General features: G+C 42.0%; 1 protein-coding gene across 1 annotated transcript; it reads right to left on the bottom strand.

Annotated features, from left to right (window-relative positions):
- Positions 1–2,191: 2,191 nt before the first annotated feature.
- Positions 2,192–5,104, bottom strand: nat8l2 (N-acetyltransferase 8-like 2). Its single transcript, XM_024428517.2, has 2 exons — positions 4,742–5,104; positions 2,192–3,647 (listed from the first exon to the last, which is right to left on the bottom strand). Coding segments are annotated over exons 1-2 (690 nt in total). The 5' UTR covers positions 4,743–5,104; the 3' UTR covers positions 2,192–2,958.
- Between the last annotated feature and the right edge of the window lie 16,057 nt (positions 5,105–21,161).

Below are 21,161 nucleotides of genomic sequence, written 5' to 3'. Positions count from 1 at the left end.
ACATAGAAACACTTCAAATAATGTTTAATTATGAAATTATGAAAAATACATTCCACCCATGAGTCACTAGGTCATTTGACTGCAGGAATTAAGGAGGATTTTTAAGCCTTGAGATAATTGAGGCATGGATTGTGTACAAGTATGTGTGCCATTCAGAGGGTGAATGGGTAAGACAAAACATGTAAGCATGTTTGTATGGTAGAAGGTGTCAGGTACACCGGTTTAACTGTGTCAAGAACTGCAACGCTGATAGGTTTTTCAAACAGTTTCCTGTATGTGTCAAGAATGATCCACCACCCAGAGGATATTCAGCCAACTTGACACAACTGTGGGAAGCATTGGAGTCAACATGGGTTAGCATCCCTGTGGAACGCTTTCGAAACCTTGTAGAGTCCATGCCCATGCCCCAACGAATCGAGGCTGTTCTGAGAGTAAACGGTGCATTCGAAAAGCATTCAGACCCCTTTTACTTTTTCCACATTGTGTTACATTACAGCCTTATTCTAGAATGGATTAAAACATTTTTTTCCCTCATCAATCTACACATACAGGTTTTTAGAAATGTTGGCAAATGTATAAAAATGTATTTAAAATCAATAAATGAAATATCACATTTACTCAGTACTTTGTTGAAGCACTGTTGGCAGCGATTACAGCCTTGAATCTTCTTAGGTATGACGCTAGAAGCTTGGCACACCTGTATTTGGGAAGTTTCTCCCATTCTTCTCTGCAGATCCTCTCAAGCTCTGTCATTTTGGATGAGGAGGACATGTAATGACATTCAGAGACTTGTCCTGAAGCCACTCCCGTGTTTCTCTTTGCTGTGTGCTTTGGGTCGTTGTTCTGTTGGAAGGTGACCCTTCACCCCAGTCTAAGGTCCTGAACACTCTGTAACAGGTTTTCATCAAGGATCTCTGTACTTTTCTCCGTTCCTCATCAATCTACACACAATACCCCATAATGTCAAAGTGAAAACAGGTTTATAGAAATTTTTGCAAATGTATTAAAAATAAAAAACAGAAATACCTTATTTACGTAAGTATTCAGACCGTTTGCTATGAGACTCGAAATAGAACTCAGGTGTATCCTGTTTTTATTGATCATCATTCAGACGATGTTTTTACAACTTGATCGGAGTCCACCTGTGGTAAATTCAATTGATTGGACATGATTTGGAAAGGCACACACCTGTCTATATAAGGTCCCACAGTTAACAGTGCATGTCAGAGCAAAAACCAAGCCATGAGGTCGAAGGAATTGTCCGTAGACCTCTGAAACAGGATTGTGTCGAGGCACAGATCTGGGGAAGAGTACCAAAACAATTCTGCAGCATTGAAGGTCCCCAAGAACACCGTGGCCTCCATCATTATTAAATGTAAGAAGTTTGGAACCACCAAGACTCTTCTTAGAGCTGGTCGCCTGGCCAAACTGAGCAATCAGGGGAGAAGGGCCTTGGTCAAGGAGGTGACCAAGAACCCAATGGTCACTCAGAGTTCCTCGGTCGAGATGGGAAAACCTTCTAGAAGGACTCTGCAGCACTCTACCAATCAGGCATTTATGGTAGAGTGGCCAGACAGAATCCACTCCTAAGTAAAAGGCACATGACAGCCTGCTTGGAGTTTGCCAAAAGGCACCTAAAGACTCTCACATGCTGACCAGACCGGACACGTCGCGTGCGGGAGCGTTGCAAAATAAATATAGAAATCCATGTTATTCAATTATTGCACCCACACTGCTCACGCGCGCCAACAAGCGTCTGCGTTGCCACGGGCTAAAATAGAACTCCTTTCTATTTCTGACGCAGATCGCACTGAATGTCCTGCCTCTCCCATCTCCTCATTGGTTTATAGAAGCAGGTACTCACGTGCCATCTCCTCATTGGTTATACCCACGTGGGTGATTGAAAGACTAAATGTTTTGACGGTAGTCATGGTAATACTATGAAAGTTTAGATGCCAATCACCATATAAGTTCAAAGATGATGAAGCCTGGAAGGAGGAGAGATGACTAGAAACGATTCGATTGGCCGTTTTATGTAAAATAACAACTCAATGTTTATATCTCAGGACAAATTATCTAGCAACAACAAGCTAGCTAAATAGGACAAATTAGCTAGCAATACTAGCTAAATTGCCATACATGTTTAATGCTTTTCGACCTGTCCCCAAATTAATGTCATTGGTTCAGAGTTTGTTTTGATATTTTAACCTGCGTGTCGTGATCGCGTTTGGTGTAGGGGGACAAAATAAGTCTCTGAATGTCCTTGAGTGGCCCAGACAGAGCCCGGACTATAGTACATATTGGTCATATAGTATATAGAGTACATATAGGTCATAGTATATATATATAGGTCATATATATATATATATATATAAATTAATGTAGGGCTCTCCGATTCTGTTCCTGGAGAACTACCTACGTCCTGTAGATTTTCATACCAACTCTAATCTAGTGCAGCTGATTCTAATAATTAGCTGATTGATAAACCCTAATCAGTTTAGTTATAAGTGGGGTTGTAGTGAAAACCTACAGGAACAGGTTTGGAGAGCCATGGGTCATAGGGAAGACAATTAGGGAGAAAACTCTTTTGCTGGTGGTGGCAATGAGAGAGCAGTTTCCCAACCCCCCTCCATGAGAATGTTTTGCGAGGGTCGCAACTCACAAGTGTGAAACCCGAAAGGGGAAAATACATATTTTTCAAACATATTCCAATAGGCTACATTATACCATTTTATTTTATATTTATACCTTTGCTTATTCGATCTAGTTACTAATGTAGGCCTACGGTATTGCATCTAATTCTTGTCTCAAAGACATCTAATCTGTGCTTCAGAACCAAAAAGTTGCACGTCTTAACACTTACTATACAAAAGCATGAGAAGGACTATATGACTTTTTCCATCTTCAGAATGGTGACTCGGGATACAATTGTCATCCATTCAGGAGAGTACGTCTTGTCTATATGACTTTTTCCATCTTCAGAATGGTGACTCGGGATATAATTGTCATCCATTCAGGAGAGTACGTCTTGGTGTGTGACAGGATGTGTGAGAAGCCCAGTTTCTTATACAGGGCCACTGCAGAAGTCTGGGTGGAACTGGTTTCCAGGACGACCTTAGAGAACCCTCGCTCTTTACAAAAGTCAATAACGGTCTGGGTCATCCTGGAACCGAGTCCTGTCCGACGACACTTCGTCGATACAATCATCCTGAATAGTTCACCGCTCATCTCCCCGTCTCTTCCGCCCACCACCTTTTTGGCCACAACGGCCACCATACCTAAAATCTCAACCCAGCCGTTGACCTCAGTCTCAGCCACCCAGAAGCAGTTGTCGGGGTGGCTCAGGTAGCATCCTGGAATGTCCTGCATGTCCGTGCGCAGCCTCTCTCTGACGAAGCTAGCGTACAGTTGGCTGCAGCAGTAGTAGACCAGACCTACCCAGGCTCCAGCCGACAGCAAGGCCCAGAGAGTAGACCCACCTCCCAGCATGTACCCAGCCATAGAAAGGAACAGGGCGACGCCCACATTGACAGGGTTGCTAATGGCGTTGTAGAACGAAGGGTTGATGTGCTCCAAGATGCCATCACAGAACAGGGTTAAAACAGCATCCTTGTCGGAGGGCCTGTATCGTCGGACCACCAAATGCACTATTGGGAGGAAATATTTCATATGATTAGACATCCCCATAAGGTGTAGTTACAAACTGTGGAATGTTCCACAGTATTATACCATACTATACTTTAGTACTATACTATATTGAATGAATTCAATGAAAATGTATGGAAATAAAAACACAGTAACAAAAGTTGTGGGTAGACTTCAATTCTCCAAACAATACAGTTCTCAGTGAAACCTATATATCTATCTGGTGTCTTATTCTAAATGTATTTACTGTTACTAAACAACATACAATGTATAATGCTGATAGGGTAATTGACTACAAAGTCACCATCATTCAAATATATTTTGCATGTTAAACTCGTTATTACAATTTCATGTTCACATATGTAATACCAATGTCAAATCCACTAGGCCACTACATGCATTTCAAACGTGTAATACCAATGTCATATCGACCCACTAGTAGGTCAGGGCTGATCTTGCCAAGTACCTCAACTTTACAATGACTTCATCCACGGAGTTAAGTGCAGACTAGAGTTTTTAGAATGAACATCTGACTCCTTCCCGAGTTGCTATGCAGTCGATACTTCAAAATGTAAATTCTTAAACCTTTACCATGTACCTATGTTTGTCTTCTGTTCTTGTGTGCCTTTCCTTGTTTGCAGAAATCCATATATTTGTTATAAACCCTTATAATAAAACGTTAGTCAAATACAACCATCAACTGTTACTAATTGCTGTTGCTCTAAAATGGCAACTCGGGAATGCGCATGTGCCAACTGAATCTCAACAAGGAAAGAGTCGGTGGTTGTATTTTATTAACGTTTTAACGTATCGGTTTCAGGAAACAAAGCACGCAACAACAGAGGACAAACATGGGTACACGGATTGTGAAGTATTGACTGCATAGTGACTCGAACGATTCGTTTGAAAACGCTATAGTCTGCGCTCAACTCCGTGGATGAAATAATTATGGAGTTGAGATCCTTGGCATCGGCTGAGTAAGAACGTCTCAATTTTGAGGGTACATCATCAGCATAATTAACATGTCTGATGTAGGCCTTGTTGACTAAACTCACTGCTCAAAACTGAAACGTCACTCACAAAAAAACACCCTTACTTTTTTTTTAGATTGTCTGTGTACTTCCAGCCTTCTGTTCCAATTCCAGCCTTGTGACTACGGATTAAATATAGGCAAAATTCAACAACTGCAGAAAGGATACAACGTAACGTTAAAAAGGCGTAGGCTCTGGAAAAAGTAATTTTTCAATAACGAAACCTTACACAACTTCGTTTATGTCCGTGCAAAGTCCACAATGCACGGACAATGCACAATGCTTCAAATTCAAGTTAAAATAAAATACTACAAAATATTCCAGAGTAGGCTACATTAACGTTACAATAAAGATTTTGATAATAAAAACATAACTTGCATAAAAGGTAGGCTCCACACGAGTCCCAACAACCATTCAATGCAAACGTTCCAATGCAAACAATGTGTAACTACCCATGGCGTTCCCTCAAACTTAGTCATGTGATTCCATTGTGGTAAAGTCATTATTCTATAGTTGTGGTAATGAGTAGGTCGAAGGCAGACTAAACTACCGTAACAATACTAATAATAATACAATTATTTAATATACATGCATATATTAATAATACTATATTATTATTATTACTATTATACTGGTATGAATAGGCCGTGGTGTAAAGTACTTAAGTAAAACCACTTTAAAGTACTACTTAAATCGTTTTTTGGGGTATCTGTACTTTACTTTATTATTTATATTTTTGATTACTTTTACTTTTACTTCAGTACATTCCTAAATAAAATAATGTACTTTTTACTCCATATATTTTCCCTGACACCCAAAAGTACTCAATACATTTTGAATGCTTAGCAGGACAGAAAACGGTTAAATTCACACACTTCTCAAGAGACCATCCCTGGTCATCCCCAATGCCTCTGATCTGGCAGACTCACTAAACACACATGCTTTGTTTGTAAATGATGTCTGAGTGTTGGAGTGTGCCTCTGGCTATCCGTAAATTGAAAAAACAAGGCAATTGTGGCGTCTGGTTTGCTTAATATAAGGAATGTTTTATTATGCATACTTTAACTTTTGATACTTAAGTGTATTTTAGCAATTACATTTACTTTTGATACTTAAGTATATTTGAAACCAAATACTTTTAGACTTCTACTCAAGTAGAATTTTACTGGGTGACTTTTACTTGAGTCATTTTCTATTAAGATATTGAAACTTTTACACAAGTATGACAAGTCAGTACTTTTTCCTCCACTGCTATTTTGTGAAAATACACTGAACAAAAATACAAACAACAATTTCAGAGATTTTACTGAGTTACACATCATATAAGGAAATCAGTCAATTTGAATGAATTCATTATGCCCTAATCTATGGATTTCACATGTGTAACAAGTGCGCTGAGAGTCGGGAAGCAAGTTCAGGGAGTGAGGGTTTTAATAAATAAACGTAACATAATACAAACCAAGAAACTCGAACACACGGCCATGAAACACTAAAACAATAACGCCTGGGGAAGGAACCAAAGGGAGTGACATATATATGGCAGGTAATCAAGGAGGTGATGGAGTCCTGATGGTGACAGGCGTGCGCCATAACGAGCAGCCTGGTGACCTAGAGGACGGAGAGGGAGCACACGTGACAACATAAATGGGATTACAGATATGCATCTGTTGTGTCACATGCCTTTAAAAAAGGTAGGAGCATGGATCAGAAAACCTGTCAGTATCTGGTGTGACCACCATTTGCCTCATGCAGCGTGACACATCTCCTTCCTATAGAGTTGATCAGGCTGCTGATTGTGACCTGTAGAATGTTGTCCTTCTCCTCTTCTATGTCTGTACGAAGTTGCTGGATATTGGTGGGAACTGGAACACGCTGTTGTACATATTGATCCAGAGCATCCCAAACGTGCTCAATGGGTGACATGTCAGCTGAGTACGCAGGCTATGGAAGAAATTTGATATTTTTAGCTTCCATGAATTGTGTACAGATCCTTGCGACATGGGGTCATGCATCATCATGGTGAAACATGAGGTGATGGAGGTGGATGAATGGCACGACAATGGGCCTCAGGATCCCGCCACGTTATCTCTGTGCATTCAAATTGCCATCGATAAAATGCAATTGTGTTCGTTGTCCATAGCTTATGCCTGCCCATACCATAACCCCACCGCCACCATGGGGCCCTCTGTTCACAACGTTGACATCAGCAAACCACTCACCCACACAACGCCATACACGCTGTCTGCCATCTGCCCGGTACAGTTGAAACCGGGCCTGATCCGTGAAGAGCACACTTCTTCAGCGGCCATCGAAAGTGAGCATTTTCCCACTGAAGTCGGTTATGATGCTGAACTGCAGTCAAGTCAAGACCCTGGTGAGGACGACGAGTACACAGATGAGCTTCCCTGAGCCGGTTTATGACAATTTGTTCAGAAATGCTTTGGCTGTGCAAACCCATAGTTTCATCAGCTGTCCGGGTGGCTGGTCTCAGAAGATCCCACAGGTGAAGAAGCTGGATGTGGATGTCCTGGGCTGGCATGGTTACACATGGTCTGCGTTTATGAGGCCAGTTGGACGTACTTCCAAATTCTCTAAAACAATGTTGGAGGCGGCTTATGGTAGAGAAATAAACATTACATTATCTGGCAACAGCTCTAGTGGACATTCCTGCAGTCAATATGGCAATTGCACGCTCTCTCAAAGCTTGAGACATTGTTGTGTGACAAAACTGCACATTTTATTGTACCCAAACACAAGACGCACCTGTGTAATGATCATGCTGTTTAATCAGCTTCTTGATATGCCACACCTGTCAGGTGGATGGATTATCTTGACAAGGCGAAATGCTCACTAACAGGGAAGTTACACATTTTAGCACAACATTTGAGAGAAATAAGCTTTTGGTGCGTATTGAACATTTCTGGGATCTTTAATTTCTGCTCATAAATTATTTGACCAACACTTCACATTTATATTTTTATTCAGTGTAGGAACATTCTTATTTCAAACACTGCATAGCCTATCAAGAAATTGGATACTTCATTACCTCTCATTTCTTTACATAATACATTAAATGACTTATAGGCAATAAGGGAGATAACTATAAAAGTGGCATTGCTTACATTATGGGGCTAATGCACATGGTTAGACGCACAAAGGGAACATTGTCATTCATGGTAAAGGGAACATTGTTATTCATGGTAAAAGGTATGGCTATCTATTCTATCTATTTACCTATATCACACCGGCTTTAGGACCCAGGTGCACAACCGTTTCCAGACACTGGTTGATGTGATAGCTTATTCTCATCATTCAATACCTCATATCAACGAACAAAACGCCGCAGTTTCCAAAGACAAGAGAGAGGGAAACTTGTTGCTGATAGAGATCTAGTCAATGATACCGAGGACAATCGCTTGGGTCGGTGTACAGCCTTCTCAACAGCTGTCAGAAGCTTCGATCTGCGTCTCCATCTGCATCCTCGGTGAATTCCTCCACGGGTGCGCCGCCAAGGCAGGAGACTCGCCGCTCGTTTCGCGGTTGTGAGGTACCACCGGAGACACCATGAGCCAGAGGTTTACCGTGACCGCCTTTTCCAAGAGCGACAGCGGCCGTAACGTGTCAGACATCCAGGGCGAGGTGAACCAACTGTTCGAGGGAGATGAACCCACTCCGAGCTCTTCAAACAAAGAGGTGTCTTTCAATACGGAGGTAGTAGTCGTGCAAGGTAGGATGCGCGCTTCTACTGTATAGTATCCTATGCTGGGCATCATGTTAACGCCTGGATGGTTGCTGGGTGCCACCATAGTGTCTGTGAGCAGATGTGTGTGACATGAATTTTAAATTTGCCAAATTTTCCATTTGCCAAACAGCCTAATAGGAATAATTGCTATCTAGCCACAGGTGCAGTGCGCCAAATGTCAATCGAAATGCCATTTTCTAGATGTGTTATGTTTTTTTGTTTTTAAGTTAATTTAAATGACGGACATGACAGACAACATATTTAAAAAATGTTTTTTTTATAATGAAGTGGCTTTATAACTAGCAAATAACCAATCCAATCACATCAATCACTTACACGCTATTATTATGGAACATTGTTTGTTGCACATTAGTGATTAGTTGGAATATTGTGCTTTTGTCTAGGAGCTATGGTGTCATTGCATGTTGAGTCACAGCAGCTAACCCTTGCAGCAAGACAAGCATACACTACTGTCTGAGACTCCATGAGTGTGCATTAATCTTACTGAGACTGTCTGGGTGCCGGACAGGTGTATGGCAATTCAATACATATCATTACCATACAAACCCCTCCCACCTAAAGCTTGAAACGAATAAACCCTTAGTTTCTAAAGATCTGTTGATCGTATTACATTTAGCCACATTGTTCCTTAATCATTCTAGCAGTTCACTCTTACTGCATGTAGGCAATATTCTATAGACTGAGAAGAAATGCAATACATCATGTTCAGTTCATAATAAAAACATTCAGAACAGGTCAATAGTGGTCATACAGTGTATATCATAGGGGCTGGTTCAGTGTAAACATTTAGCATACAGATGACAGTTCTGCTAATTCTATTTTCATTGCTCATTTATCACTTCCCGAGGGTGAATTCAATCAAATCCACCTGTGTGTGTGTGTGTGTGTGTGTGTGTGTGTGTGTGTGTGTGTGTGTGTGTGTGTGTGTGTGTGTGTGTGTGTGTGTGTGTGTGTGTGTGTGTGTGTGGCATATACCTTTTCCCTGAAGTCAATTCATTTTAGAAAGGTTTTTGGTACTCTACGTGAGTGGTTCCCAAACTCTGGGGCGCGCCTGAGGGGTTGGCTGGGGGGGCGGGGCAGTCCCCCCTCTCCCAATATTTGTGTCTATATATATATATATATATATGTATGTTTGTGTATGTACCAGTCAAAGGTTTGGACACACCTACTCATTCCAGGGTTTTTTCTTTATTTTGACTATTTTCTACATTGTAGAATAATAGTGAAGACATCAAAACTATGAAATAACACATATGGAATAATGTAGTAACCAAAAAAGTGTTAAAAAAAATATTTTATTTGAGATTCTTCAAAGTAGCCACCCTTTATCTTGATGACAGTTTTGCACACTCTTGGCATTCTCTCAACCAGCTTCATGAGGAATGCTTTTCCAACTGTCTTGAAGGAGTTCCTACATATGCTGAGCACTTGTTGGCTGCTTTTCCTTCACTCTGTGGTCCATCTCATCCCAAACCCAAACCCATCCCAATTGGGTTGAGTTCGGGTGATTGTGGCCTTCTGATGCAGCACCATCACTCTCCTTCTTGGTCCTTACACAGCCTGGAGGTGTGTTTTGGGTCATTGTCCTGTTGAAAAACAAATGATAGTCCCACTAAGCGCAAACCCATGGGATGGCGTATCGCTGCAGAATGCTGGTTAGGTGTGCCTTGAATTGTAAGTAAATCACAGTGTCACCAGCAAAGCACCCACAGACCATCACACCTCCTCCTCCATGCTTCACGGTGGGAACCACACATGCGTAGATCATCCGTTCACCAACTCTGTGTCTCCCAATAACACAGTGGTTGGAACCAAAAATCTCAAATTTGTGCTTATCAGACCAAACGACAGAGTTCCACCGGTCTAATGTCCATTGCTCGTGTTTCTTGGCCCAAGCAAGTCTCTTATTCTTATTGGTCCTTTAGTGGTGGTTTCTTTACAGCAATTTCATTCACGCAGTCTCCTCTGAACAGTTGATGTTGAGATGTGTCTCTTACTTGAACTCTGTGAAGCATTTATTTGGGCTGCAATCTGAGGTGCAGTTAACTCTAATGAACTTATCCTCTGCAGCAGAGGTAACTCTGGGTTTTCCTTTCCTGTGGCGGTCCTCATGAGAGACAGTTTCATCATAGCACTTGGTGGTTTTTGCGACTGCACTTGAAGATACTTTCAAAGTTCTTGAAATGTTCTGTATTTACTGGCCTTCATGTCTTAAAGTAATGATGGACTGTCATTTATTTTTCCTTATTTGAGCTGTTTTTGCCATAATATAGAATAATCTCAAATCTCAAATGAATTTTGATTTGATTAACACTTTTTTGTTTGCTACATGATGCCATATGTGTTATTTCATTGTTTTGATGTCTTCACTGTCATTATACGATGTAGAAAATAGTAAAAATAAAGAAAATCCTTGAATGACTGGTACTGTATATACAAAAGTATGTGGACACCCCTTCAAATTAGTGGATTTGGCTATTTCAGCCACACCCTTTGCTGACAGGTGTATAAAATCGTACACACAGCCATGCAATCTCCAGAGACAATCATTGGCAGTAGAATGGCCTTACTGAAGAGTGACTTTCAACATGGCACCATACTAGGATGCCACCTTTCCAACAATTCAGTTCATCAAATTTCTGCCCTGCTTGAGTTGCCCTGGCAACTGTAGGTGCCGTTATTGTGAAGTGGAAACGTCTAGGAGCAGCAACGGCTAAGCCGTGAAGTGGCAGGCCACAGAAGCTCACAGAACTGGACCGTCAAGTGCTGAAGCATGTAGCGCGTAAAAATCATCTGTCCTTGGTTGCAATACTCACTACTGGGTTCCAAACTTCCTCTGGAAGCAACATCAGCACAATAACTGTTTCCCGGGAGCTTCCTGAAATGGGTTTCCATAGCCGAGCAGCCGCACACAAGCCTAAGATCACCATGCGCAATGCCAAACATCGGCTGGTTTGGTATAAAGCTCGCCACCATTGGACTCACGCTTCACCATCTGGTAGTCCAACGGACAAATGGCAAAATGTATAGAATTGCAGGAAATAAGCTTTACAGACTAACAAATGTGTTACAAGTTGTCTTCCCAAGCCATTGTAAAGTCTTAATACCATACTAATGATAGCTAATTATCTAGGTTTCAGGAGGACTGGTGAAGGACTAAAATTGGTGCAGCAGTTATTGTACCATTGTGCAAAATCCAATGGACCCAATTTAATTTTGAAAACAACTAAATGGGAGCATGATTCAATCAAACCAGTTTCTGCAGTAGGCAGGTAGACCTATCTGTTTTATTTGTCTACTGACTGCATACACGGGTTTCTTCTTAAAACTGGAATCATAAATCTGTGAGGAGAAAGTCTACCTAACACATGTAGAGAAGGGGTTCCCAAACTTTTTCACTCAGGCCCTTCCAGCATTGGGGAACATCTCGCGCCCCCCCATGTCTATTTCTATGGGCACAAGCACTGTTCATGACACAAACTGTTCACACCCCTCTTGTTGGTGGAGAGAAAATTGTCCAGGTTTAAAGCTTAAGGGTGGCAGGTAGTCTAGCGATTAAGCACATTGGGCCTTTAACCGAAAGGTCATTGGTTCAAATCCCTGAGCCGACTTGGTGAAAAATCTGTCGATGAGCAAGGCACTTAACCCTAGTCGCTCTGCATAAGAGTGTCTGCAAAATGACTGAAATGGACATGTAGTCCCAATGAATCAAACACATTAGCCTATTTTCTGACTCTCAAAGTCTCATATATTTTGTTTAATCTTCAAATGCACATTTTAAAGCTGTGGCGTAATAACATTGGCAGCGTCAGAGGGGTTGGGTTAAATGAGGAAGACACATTTCAGTTGAAATGCATTCAGTTGTACAACTGACTAGGTATCCCCCCTTTCCATTTGAAATTTGATTAAATCCTTCCCCTTGTTTTCCCATTACACCAACTAAAGCCTCCTGTCCTTTGCGTTGGCACCTGACCTGCTCCAAGCTGTCAGCCGCTTAAAGATATTGGAGGAGCGGGAACACTATGGTTATATATGGGACAGCTACTTCTGACAGGTTGCCACAGTTAACGTCTGGAGATGTGAGTAATGAAAGTCGTCCATTACCTATTCCACTATGTCACCGGTGCCACCAAGGGCCAATACTTATACCCCCTACTTTGTGAAATTAGTATGGAAAATGCCTTCTCAGCACTTCTCAGTTTTCACTTTGCAAAATAAATACTGTTGCGTGTATCAATCACTCTCTTGGCCAGAGCCTGCATTACAAGTAGGAACAAATCTTGCCATCTCCTCGTTTTCCCCTGGAAAGGAGAAACTTCTTCACAGAGGGACTCCCTTAGTCGCCAGGAGACACAGCAGTTGCACAGCCTTGTGAAGGCTCTTGTCTCTGGATCAACGATAACAGTTTCCATGGCTACCGCACCTTTTTCATTCTCATAGTACATTACAAATGGCTTTGCAGTGAGTGAGGAAAAAACAAGTGCTATATGCTGTATAGAAACAAGCTTTCTTTCATATTACATTGATCTGATGATTATTTGAATGTCTTTCAACGTTTCAGTAAGAATATTACCTCCCCGAGCGAGCTCCAGGGGCTGTTCCACTCAGACTGCTCCAGGGGCTGTTCCACTCAGACTGCTCCAGGGGCTGTTCCATTCAGACTTCCTGGATGTCCAACCTCAGATCAATAGTATTACCTTGCTTAGGAATGAATCATTTACACTGTTGGATACAGGTAAAGAGAACCATGGTTTTTGTGTGAACAAAGACACCTCGTCGTTCCAGCTAAATGAATGGATGCGAATAACAGCAAATATGTTGAATGTAGAAAAGTACACATTTGTTTAGATGAGAAAATGGATAAATAACATTTGTCACGTGGAGGTGTCTCAATAGGTCTCAGCCTTTTGCGTCATTTAAATGGTTTGATTGCAAGTTTTAATTGGTTGACTGTACCTGTTGACTGAAACGTTAGTTTGAAGTTCAGTGTAAAACATTGCAAAGCGAACACAAGAATTTCAGTATAAAGCAATTGTACACGGGAGAGAGTGGGTTTTAACTTTTTAAGCACAGCTCTGCTGCGGTCGTAGGTACGAGGCGAAGCTCTTGTTGCTAATGTTGCTGTGTGTGTGTGGGTGGGTGGGTCTATGCATGCTAGTGTACAAATAAAAAAAATTCACCATACAGTTGTGGATCCCAAATGGCCAGGTGTGGGATTCTGCAAGAGTCATTGACACAGTGTTAGCTCAGTGCTGTTATGACATCCAGGCACAGTGAAGACCTCCAGTTTTATGACTTAGTGGTGCTACGCATATATATATATATATATTCCCTCCCTGTGATCCTGTTTCTATCGATCCAAAGTGTGTGTGTATGTGTGAGAAAGACAGCTCACACCATGTGATTTGATTCTCCGCAGGTGGAGCTCCATTGTCCTTGACCTTGCAGAGTTGCGGATCTTTCTATTGGATTGGGTAGGGGTGTGTATCGCCTTGCAGTCAACCTTACCTTGGACCACAAGGACATTTGTGAGCTTGTGGAGCTGTTCATCTTGATGACGTTATTTTTGACATAGCCCTGGAACACAACAGAATCGACAGCGTATTCACTGTCCTGATACGCTCCATTCTACAACCCATAGAGAAATCCTAGTGCGGTATTCTGTTGCAATATACTATAGTCAATCACCTCTAGGATGACCTTGTTTGATTTGTAACATCCTCACCCATGTGGTCTAATTTACCCAAAATGACATTGAATCTTTGTTAATATCTTCGTATTACCAGTGCCTTTTGGAAAGTATTCAGACCCCTTTTACATTCTCCACATTTTGTTACGTTACAGCCTTATTCTAAAATGTATTAAATAAAACATTTCCTCTGCAATCTACACACAATACCCCATAATGACAAAGCGAAAACAGTTTTTTATTTTTTATGTTTTGCAAATTTATGTACAGTGTGTGTGTATATATATTAAAATACCTTATTTAGATAAGTATTCAGACTCTTTGCTATGAGACTCGAAATGGAGCTCAGGTGCATCCTGTTTCTATTGATCATCCTTGAGATGTTTCTACAACTTGATTGGAGTCCACCTGTGGTAAATGAAATTGATTGGACATGATTTGGAAAGGCACACACCTGTCTATATAAGGGCCCACAGTTGACAGTGCATGTCAGAGCAAAAACCAAGCTATGAGGTCGAAGGAATTGTCCGTAGAGCTCAGAGACAGGATTGTGTCGAGGCACAAATCTGGGTAAGGGTACCAAAACATTTCTGCAGCATTGAAGGTCCCCAAGAACACAGTGGCCACCATCATTCTTAAATGGAATAAGTTTGGAACCACCAGAAGCCAATCCTCAGTAAAAGCCACATGACAGCCCGCTTGGAGTCGGCCAAAAGGCACCTAAAGACTCTCAGACCATGAGAAACAAGATTCTCTGGTCTGATGAAACCAAGATTGAACTCTTTGGCCTGAATGCCAAGTCTCACATCTGGAGGAAACCTGGCAACATCCCTAAGGTGAAACATGGTAGTGCAGCATGATGCTGTGGGGATGATTTTTCAGCGGCTGGGACTGGGAGACTAATCAGGATCGAGGGAAAGATGAACAGAGCAAAGTACAGAGAGATCCTTGATGAAAGCCTGTTTCAGAGCGCTTAGGACCTCAGACTGGGGCAAAGGTTCACCTTCCAACAAGTCAACAACCCTAAGCACACAGCCAAGACAAAACAGGAGTGGCTCCGGGACAAGTCTCTGAATGTCCTTGAGTGGCCCAGCCAGAGCACGGCCTTGAACCCGATCGAACATCTCTGGAGAGAGCTGAAAATAGCTGTGCAGCAACGCTCCCCATCCAACCTGGCAGAGCTTATGAGGATCTGCACAGAGGAGCAAACATTTCTCAAAAACTGTTTTTGTTTTGTCATTATGGGCTATTTTGTGTGGAATGATGAGGGGAAAAAAAACAATTGAATCAATTTTAGAATAAGGGTGTAACGTAACAAAAATGATGTGGGGAAATGTGAAGGGGTCTGAATACTTTCCGAATGCACCGTATACAGAGGAGACCAAAGTTGATCCGTTAACTTGTACTGTATGAGCAGATGCAGAGCTGTTTTGGGGTTTTGACCGTTCCCTTTTTTAACTCAATGCATAACTAATCCCTCAGCTTGGTCCTGTGTGTGTGTGTGTGTGTGTGTGTGTGTGTGTGTGTGTGTGTGTGTGTGTGTGCAAATGTGCGTGAGTACAATTAGCACACTTTAGCCAGTAGACCTCAGACTAGCGTGGGAGGTGGCAGGTTAGTGACATGTTATGGATCCCACCCAGTAATAAAAGCCACTGTTCCATTGCATTAGACTCAACTCTTTGGTCTCGAACAATGCCTTGACCACAGGGTTTTTCCTGCTTAGGAAATTCTTGGGCCATACAGTAGAAAAGAACAAACAAACAAAATAACTACACAATTATTTTGGGGCAGAAAGTTTGTAGAGAAGATAATGCACCAAAATAAAATCTGGACAGTCAGGTTTTCAGAAGAAGAAAAAAATCCCAAAATTGAGCAATTCAGGGTTCTTTTGGGCTGAGGTACCAGGCATTATACCCAATTTGCAGTGGGTCCCCCCGGACCTTGGTGAAGGCTGAATTCAGCCCTTCAGCCCATTGCCATGACCACTTCCACTCCAACCATCTAAGCCATTTTTTTGATCCAGAAAAAACCAACACCACTGTGTCATGGGGGTCAGGGGTCACCCTGATACGTCAGTGTACATCACAACGGAAACAGAGCCTGCACAAAGTGACAGATAGGCAAGGTGCTCAGAAATGTGTGTCTGTATAAGGTTACTCTAAATGACTAGTATATCTTTGAGTCTTTTCTGTACACTGTATTTTCTCTTTTTATGAACGTGTGTGTGTGTGTGTGTGTGTGTGTGTGTGTGTGTGTGTGTGCACCATTCTGCCCTGCCTGTCCATTGTGACCTGTTATCTGTGTCTTTGTTTGTCCTGGACTGTCCCTCCCGTTGTGGGACAGACTGGTGCTGATTAGACTGGACTGTTGTTCCATTGTGGAACAGACTGGTGCTGATTAGACTGGACTGTTGTTCCATTGTGGAACAGACTGGTGCTGATTAGACTGGACTGTTGTTCCATTGTGGAACAGACTGGTGCTGATGAGACTGGACTGTTGTTCCATTGTGGAACAGACTGGTGCTGATTAGACTGGACTGAATAATACACTTCCTGTGTGGTTGTAAACGCTGATATCCTTCTAACGGCCGTGCTCAGCCCTCTATCGCTCAGTGACAACAGTAATAATGTTCAGTCTCTCAGTCGCATTGATTTGCACCTGTGGATGCATTAGTAAGTCAATGTTGAGGTAAGCTTAGCAGTGACTTGGGCCTAAAGGACTGTTGTCTCTGGAGTGCAATATTCTCTATTTTTTTCCCTCCATTTATTATCTGTCAGAACGTTGCCTCCATAAAAACTGAATAGGAATTGTATGCTAATCAGAAGCCTTAATAATGACTGAGTGGCTATAAATCACATTTCTTCGGCTAACCATTGTTATCTACCAGGTTATGTCAGGTATCTGTGGCTTTCCAGTGATTTCATCTCAACACATTGGCAATGATATGACACGGCTACAATACAGAGGGTACAAAATATACTTATTCAGATCAATGTCATATTAGATTGATTCAAATTTGATAAACAATGCATTCGGAAACTATTCAGACCCCTCCACTTTTTATACATTTTGTTGTGTTACAGCCTTATTCTATTTTTTTTAGTACCTCAATCTACACAAAATACCCCATAATAACAAAGCAAAAACAGGTTTTTAGACATTTTTGCAAATTATTATGATTTTTAAAAAATACAGAAATATCACATTTATATAGGTATTCAGACCCTTTACTCAGTACTTTGTTGAAGCACCTTTGGCAGCGATTACAGCCTCGAGTCTTCTTAGGTATGATGCTACAAGCTTGGAACATCTGTATTTGGGGAGTTTCTCCCATTGTTCTCTGCAGATCCTCTCAAGCTCTGTCATCGGGGTGACAGGGTAGCCTAGTGGTTAGAGCGTTCGACTAGTAACCAAAAAGTTGCAAGTCCAAATCCCTGAGCTGACAAGGTACAAATCTGTACCTGAACAGGCAGTACCCAGAACCCTGTTCCCTGTTTGATCGGGTTAAAATCCGGGCTCTGGCTGGGCCACTCAACATTAATAGACTTGCCCCGAAGCCACTCCTGCTTTGTCTTGGCTGTGTGCTGAGCGTCGTTGTCCTGTTGGAAGGTGAACCTTCACCCCCAGTCAAATCAAATTTTATTTGTCAAATTTGTGTTAATCTAACTGCACTGTACATTTTACAGTAGCTATTACAGTGAAATAATACCACACTACTGTTTGAGGAGAGTGCACAATTATGAACTTAAATGTTTGAATAAACCAATTAGGCACATTTTGAAAGTCTTGATACATTTTGAACAAATATGCAATGGTTCATTGGATCAGTCTAAAACATTGCACACACACACTGCCTCCATCTAGTGGCCAAAGTCTAAATTGTGCCTGGGCTGGAATAATACATTATTGCCTTTCTCTTGCATTTCAAATATGATGGTACAAAAAAAAATGTTTTTTTCTTTGTATTATCTTTTACAAGATTTAATATGTTATATTCTCCTACATTAATTTCACATTTCCACAAACTGCAAAGTGTTTCCTTTCAAATGGTATCAAGAATATGCATATCCTTGCTTCATGTCCTGAGCTACAGGCAGTTAGATTTGGGTATGTCATTTTAGGCTAAAATTGAAAAAGTGTCGGATCCTTCAGAGGTTTTAATTTTATTGTTGCTCTTTAACAGTAGCGAGGCTATATACAGGGGTTACCGGTACAGAGTCAATGTGCGAGGTCACAGGTTAGTCTAGGTAATTGAGGTAATATGTACATGAAGGTAGAGGTAAAGTGACTAAACAATGCTACCTTATATAATGTTACTTACCCTACATTACCCTACATTATTCATCTCATATGCATACGTAGATACTGTACTCTATATCATCGACTGCATCCTTATGTAATACATGTATCACTAGCCACTTTAACTATGCCACTTGGTTTACATACTCATCTCATATGTATATACTGTACTCGATATCATCTACTGTATCTTGCCTATGCTGCTCTGTACCATCACTCATTCATATATCCTTATGTACATATTCTTTATCCCCTTACACTGTGTATAAGACAGTAGTTTTTTTTTTGGAATTGTTAGTTAGATTACTTGTTCGTTATTACTGCATTGTCGGAACTAGAAGCACAAGCATTTCGCTACACTCGCATTAACATCTGCTAACCATGTGTATGTGACAAATAACATTTGATTTGATTTGATTTGATATGCTTATGTAACCGATGTGAAATGGCTAGCTAGTTAGCGGGATGCACGCTAATAGCGTTTCAATCGGTGATGTCACTCGCTCTGAGACCTTGAAGTAGTTGTTCCCCTTGCTCTGCAAGGGCCGTGGCTTTTGTGGAGCGATTGGTAACGATGCTTCGTGGGTGTCAGTTGTTGATGTGTGCAGAGGGTCCCTGGTTCGAGGCGAGGAGAGGGAAGGAAGCTATACGGTTACACTTAGATAATAAATAGAGAGTAGCAGCAGCATACAAATGGTGGTGGGGGGGCAATGCAAATAGTCTGGGAAGCCATTTGATTAGCTGTTCAGGAGTTATGGCTTGGGGTTAAAAGTTGTTAAGAAGCCTTTTGGACCTTGACTTGGCACTCCGGTATCGCTTGCCGTGCGGTAGCACAGAGGAATGTCCATGACTAGGGTGGCTGGAGTCTTTGGCTGGAGTCATTTTTAAGGCCTTCCTCTGACACCGCCTGGTATAGAGGTCCTGGATGGCAGGAAGCTTGGCCCCATTGATGTACTGGGCTGTACTCACTACCCTCTGTAGTGCCTTGCGGTCGAAGGCTGAGCAGTTGCCATACCAGGCAGTGATGCAACCAATCAGGATGCCCTCGATGGTGAGGCTGTAGAACGTTTTGAGGATCTGATGAAGCATGCCAAATCTTTTCAGACTCCGGAGGGGGGAATAGGCGTTGTGGTGCCCTCTTCACGACTGTCTTGGTGTGTTTAGACCATCATAATTTGTTGGTGATGTGGACACCAAGGAACTTGAAGCACTCAATCTGCTCCACTACTGCCCCATCGAAGAGAATAAGAGCATGCTCAGCCCTCCTTTTCCTGTAGTCCATGATCATCTCCTTTGTCTTGATCACGTTGAATGAGAGGTTGTTATCCTGGCACTACACCACTCTCATTGTTGTTGGTGATCAGACCTACCACTGGGGGCTGCCCGTCAGGAAGTCCAGGATCCTGTTGCAGAGGAAGGTGTTCAGTCCCAGGGTCCTTAGCCTAGTTATGAAAAATGGCGTCGGCAGAGAGGGCAGCCGAGCTTCTAGCCCGTAGGCAACTTTCAAGTATTTTGTTTTTTGATGTGTTATTTCCTACGTTATTAAGCCTGAAAATGTTTTGTGTTATTAGATACAGCCGGGAAGAACTTTTGGATATCAGAGCTGTGGTAACTCACCAGAATTACCAGCATTACGACCAGGAATACGACTTTCCCAATTTCGTGCTATCCAATTGCTTAAAGTCTTGTCTCATCGCTGCAACTCCCGGGAGAGGCGAAGGCCGGGAGCCATGCGTCCTCCGAACACAAACACAAGCCGCACTGCTTCTTGACACAATGCCCACTTAACCCGGAAGCCAGCCGTACCAATGTGTCGGGGGAAACACTGTACACCTGGCGAACGTGTCAGCGTGTACAGTCGTGACAAAACGTTTTGAGAATTACACAAATATACATTTTCACAAAGTCTACTGCCTCAGTTTGTATGATGGCAATTTGCATTCATACTGCAGAATGTTAAAAACATGAAGACCAGTGATCAGATGAATTGCAGTTCATTTCAAATTCCCAATTCTTTCTTATACACAGCCATGCAAAGGAACTGAATCCCAAGTGGCAAAAAGTGGCTAGTGATACATTTCCACTACATTTCAGCCCATTGTTTAAAGTGGCTAGTGATATATTTACATAATTTCAAAATGACCAGCTGACATCATGTGAGTGATTCTCTCATTAACACGTGTGTTTTGACGAGGACAAGGCTGGAAATCACTCTGTCATGAGTTCGAATAACAGACTGGAAGCTTCAAAAGGAGGGTGGTGCTTGGAATCATTGTTCTTCCTCTGTCAACCATGGTTACCTGCAAGGAAACACGTGCCGTCATCATTGCTTTGCACAAAAAGGGCTTCACAGGCAAGAATATTGCTGCCAGTAACATTGCACCTAAATCAACCATTTATCAGATCATCAAGAACTTCAAGGATAACGGTTAAATTGTTGTGAAGGCTTCAGGGCACCCAAGAAAGTCCAGCAAGCGCCCGGATCGTCTCCTAAAGTTGATTCAGCTGTGGGATCGGGGCGCCACCAGTACAGAGCTTGCTCAGGAATGGCAGCAGGCAGGTGTGAGTGCATCTGCACGCACAGTGAGATGAAGACTTTTGGAGGATGGCCTGGTGTCAAGAAGGGCAGCAAAGAAGCCACTTCTATCCAGGAAAAACATCAGGGACAGACTGATATTCTGCAAAAGGTACTGGGATTGGACTGCTGAGGACTGGAGTTGTGTTATTTTCTCTG

The sequence above is a fragment of the Oncorhynchus tshawytscha genome, linkage group LG07 (assembly GCF_018296145.1).
Source record: "Oncorhynchus tshawytscha isolate Ot180627B linkage group LG07, Otsh_v2.0, whole genome shotgun sequence".
NCBI classification, from domain to species: domain Eukaryota; kingdom Metazoa; phylum Chordata; class Actinopteri; order Salmoniformes; family Salmonidae; genus Oncorhynchus; species Oncorhynchus tshawytscha.
This window is presented reverse-complemented; position numbering and strand designations above follow the sequence as displayed.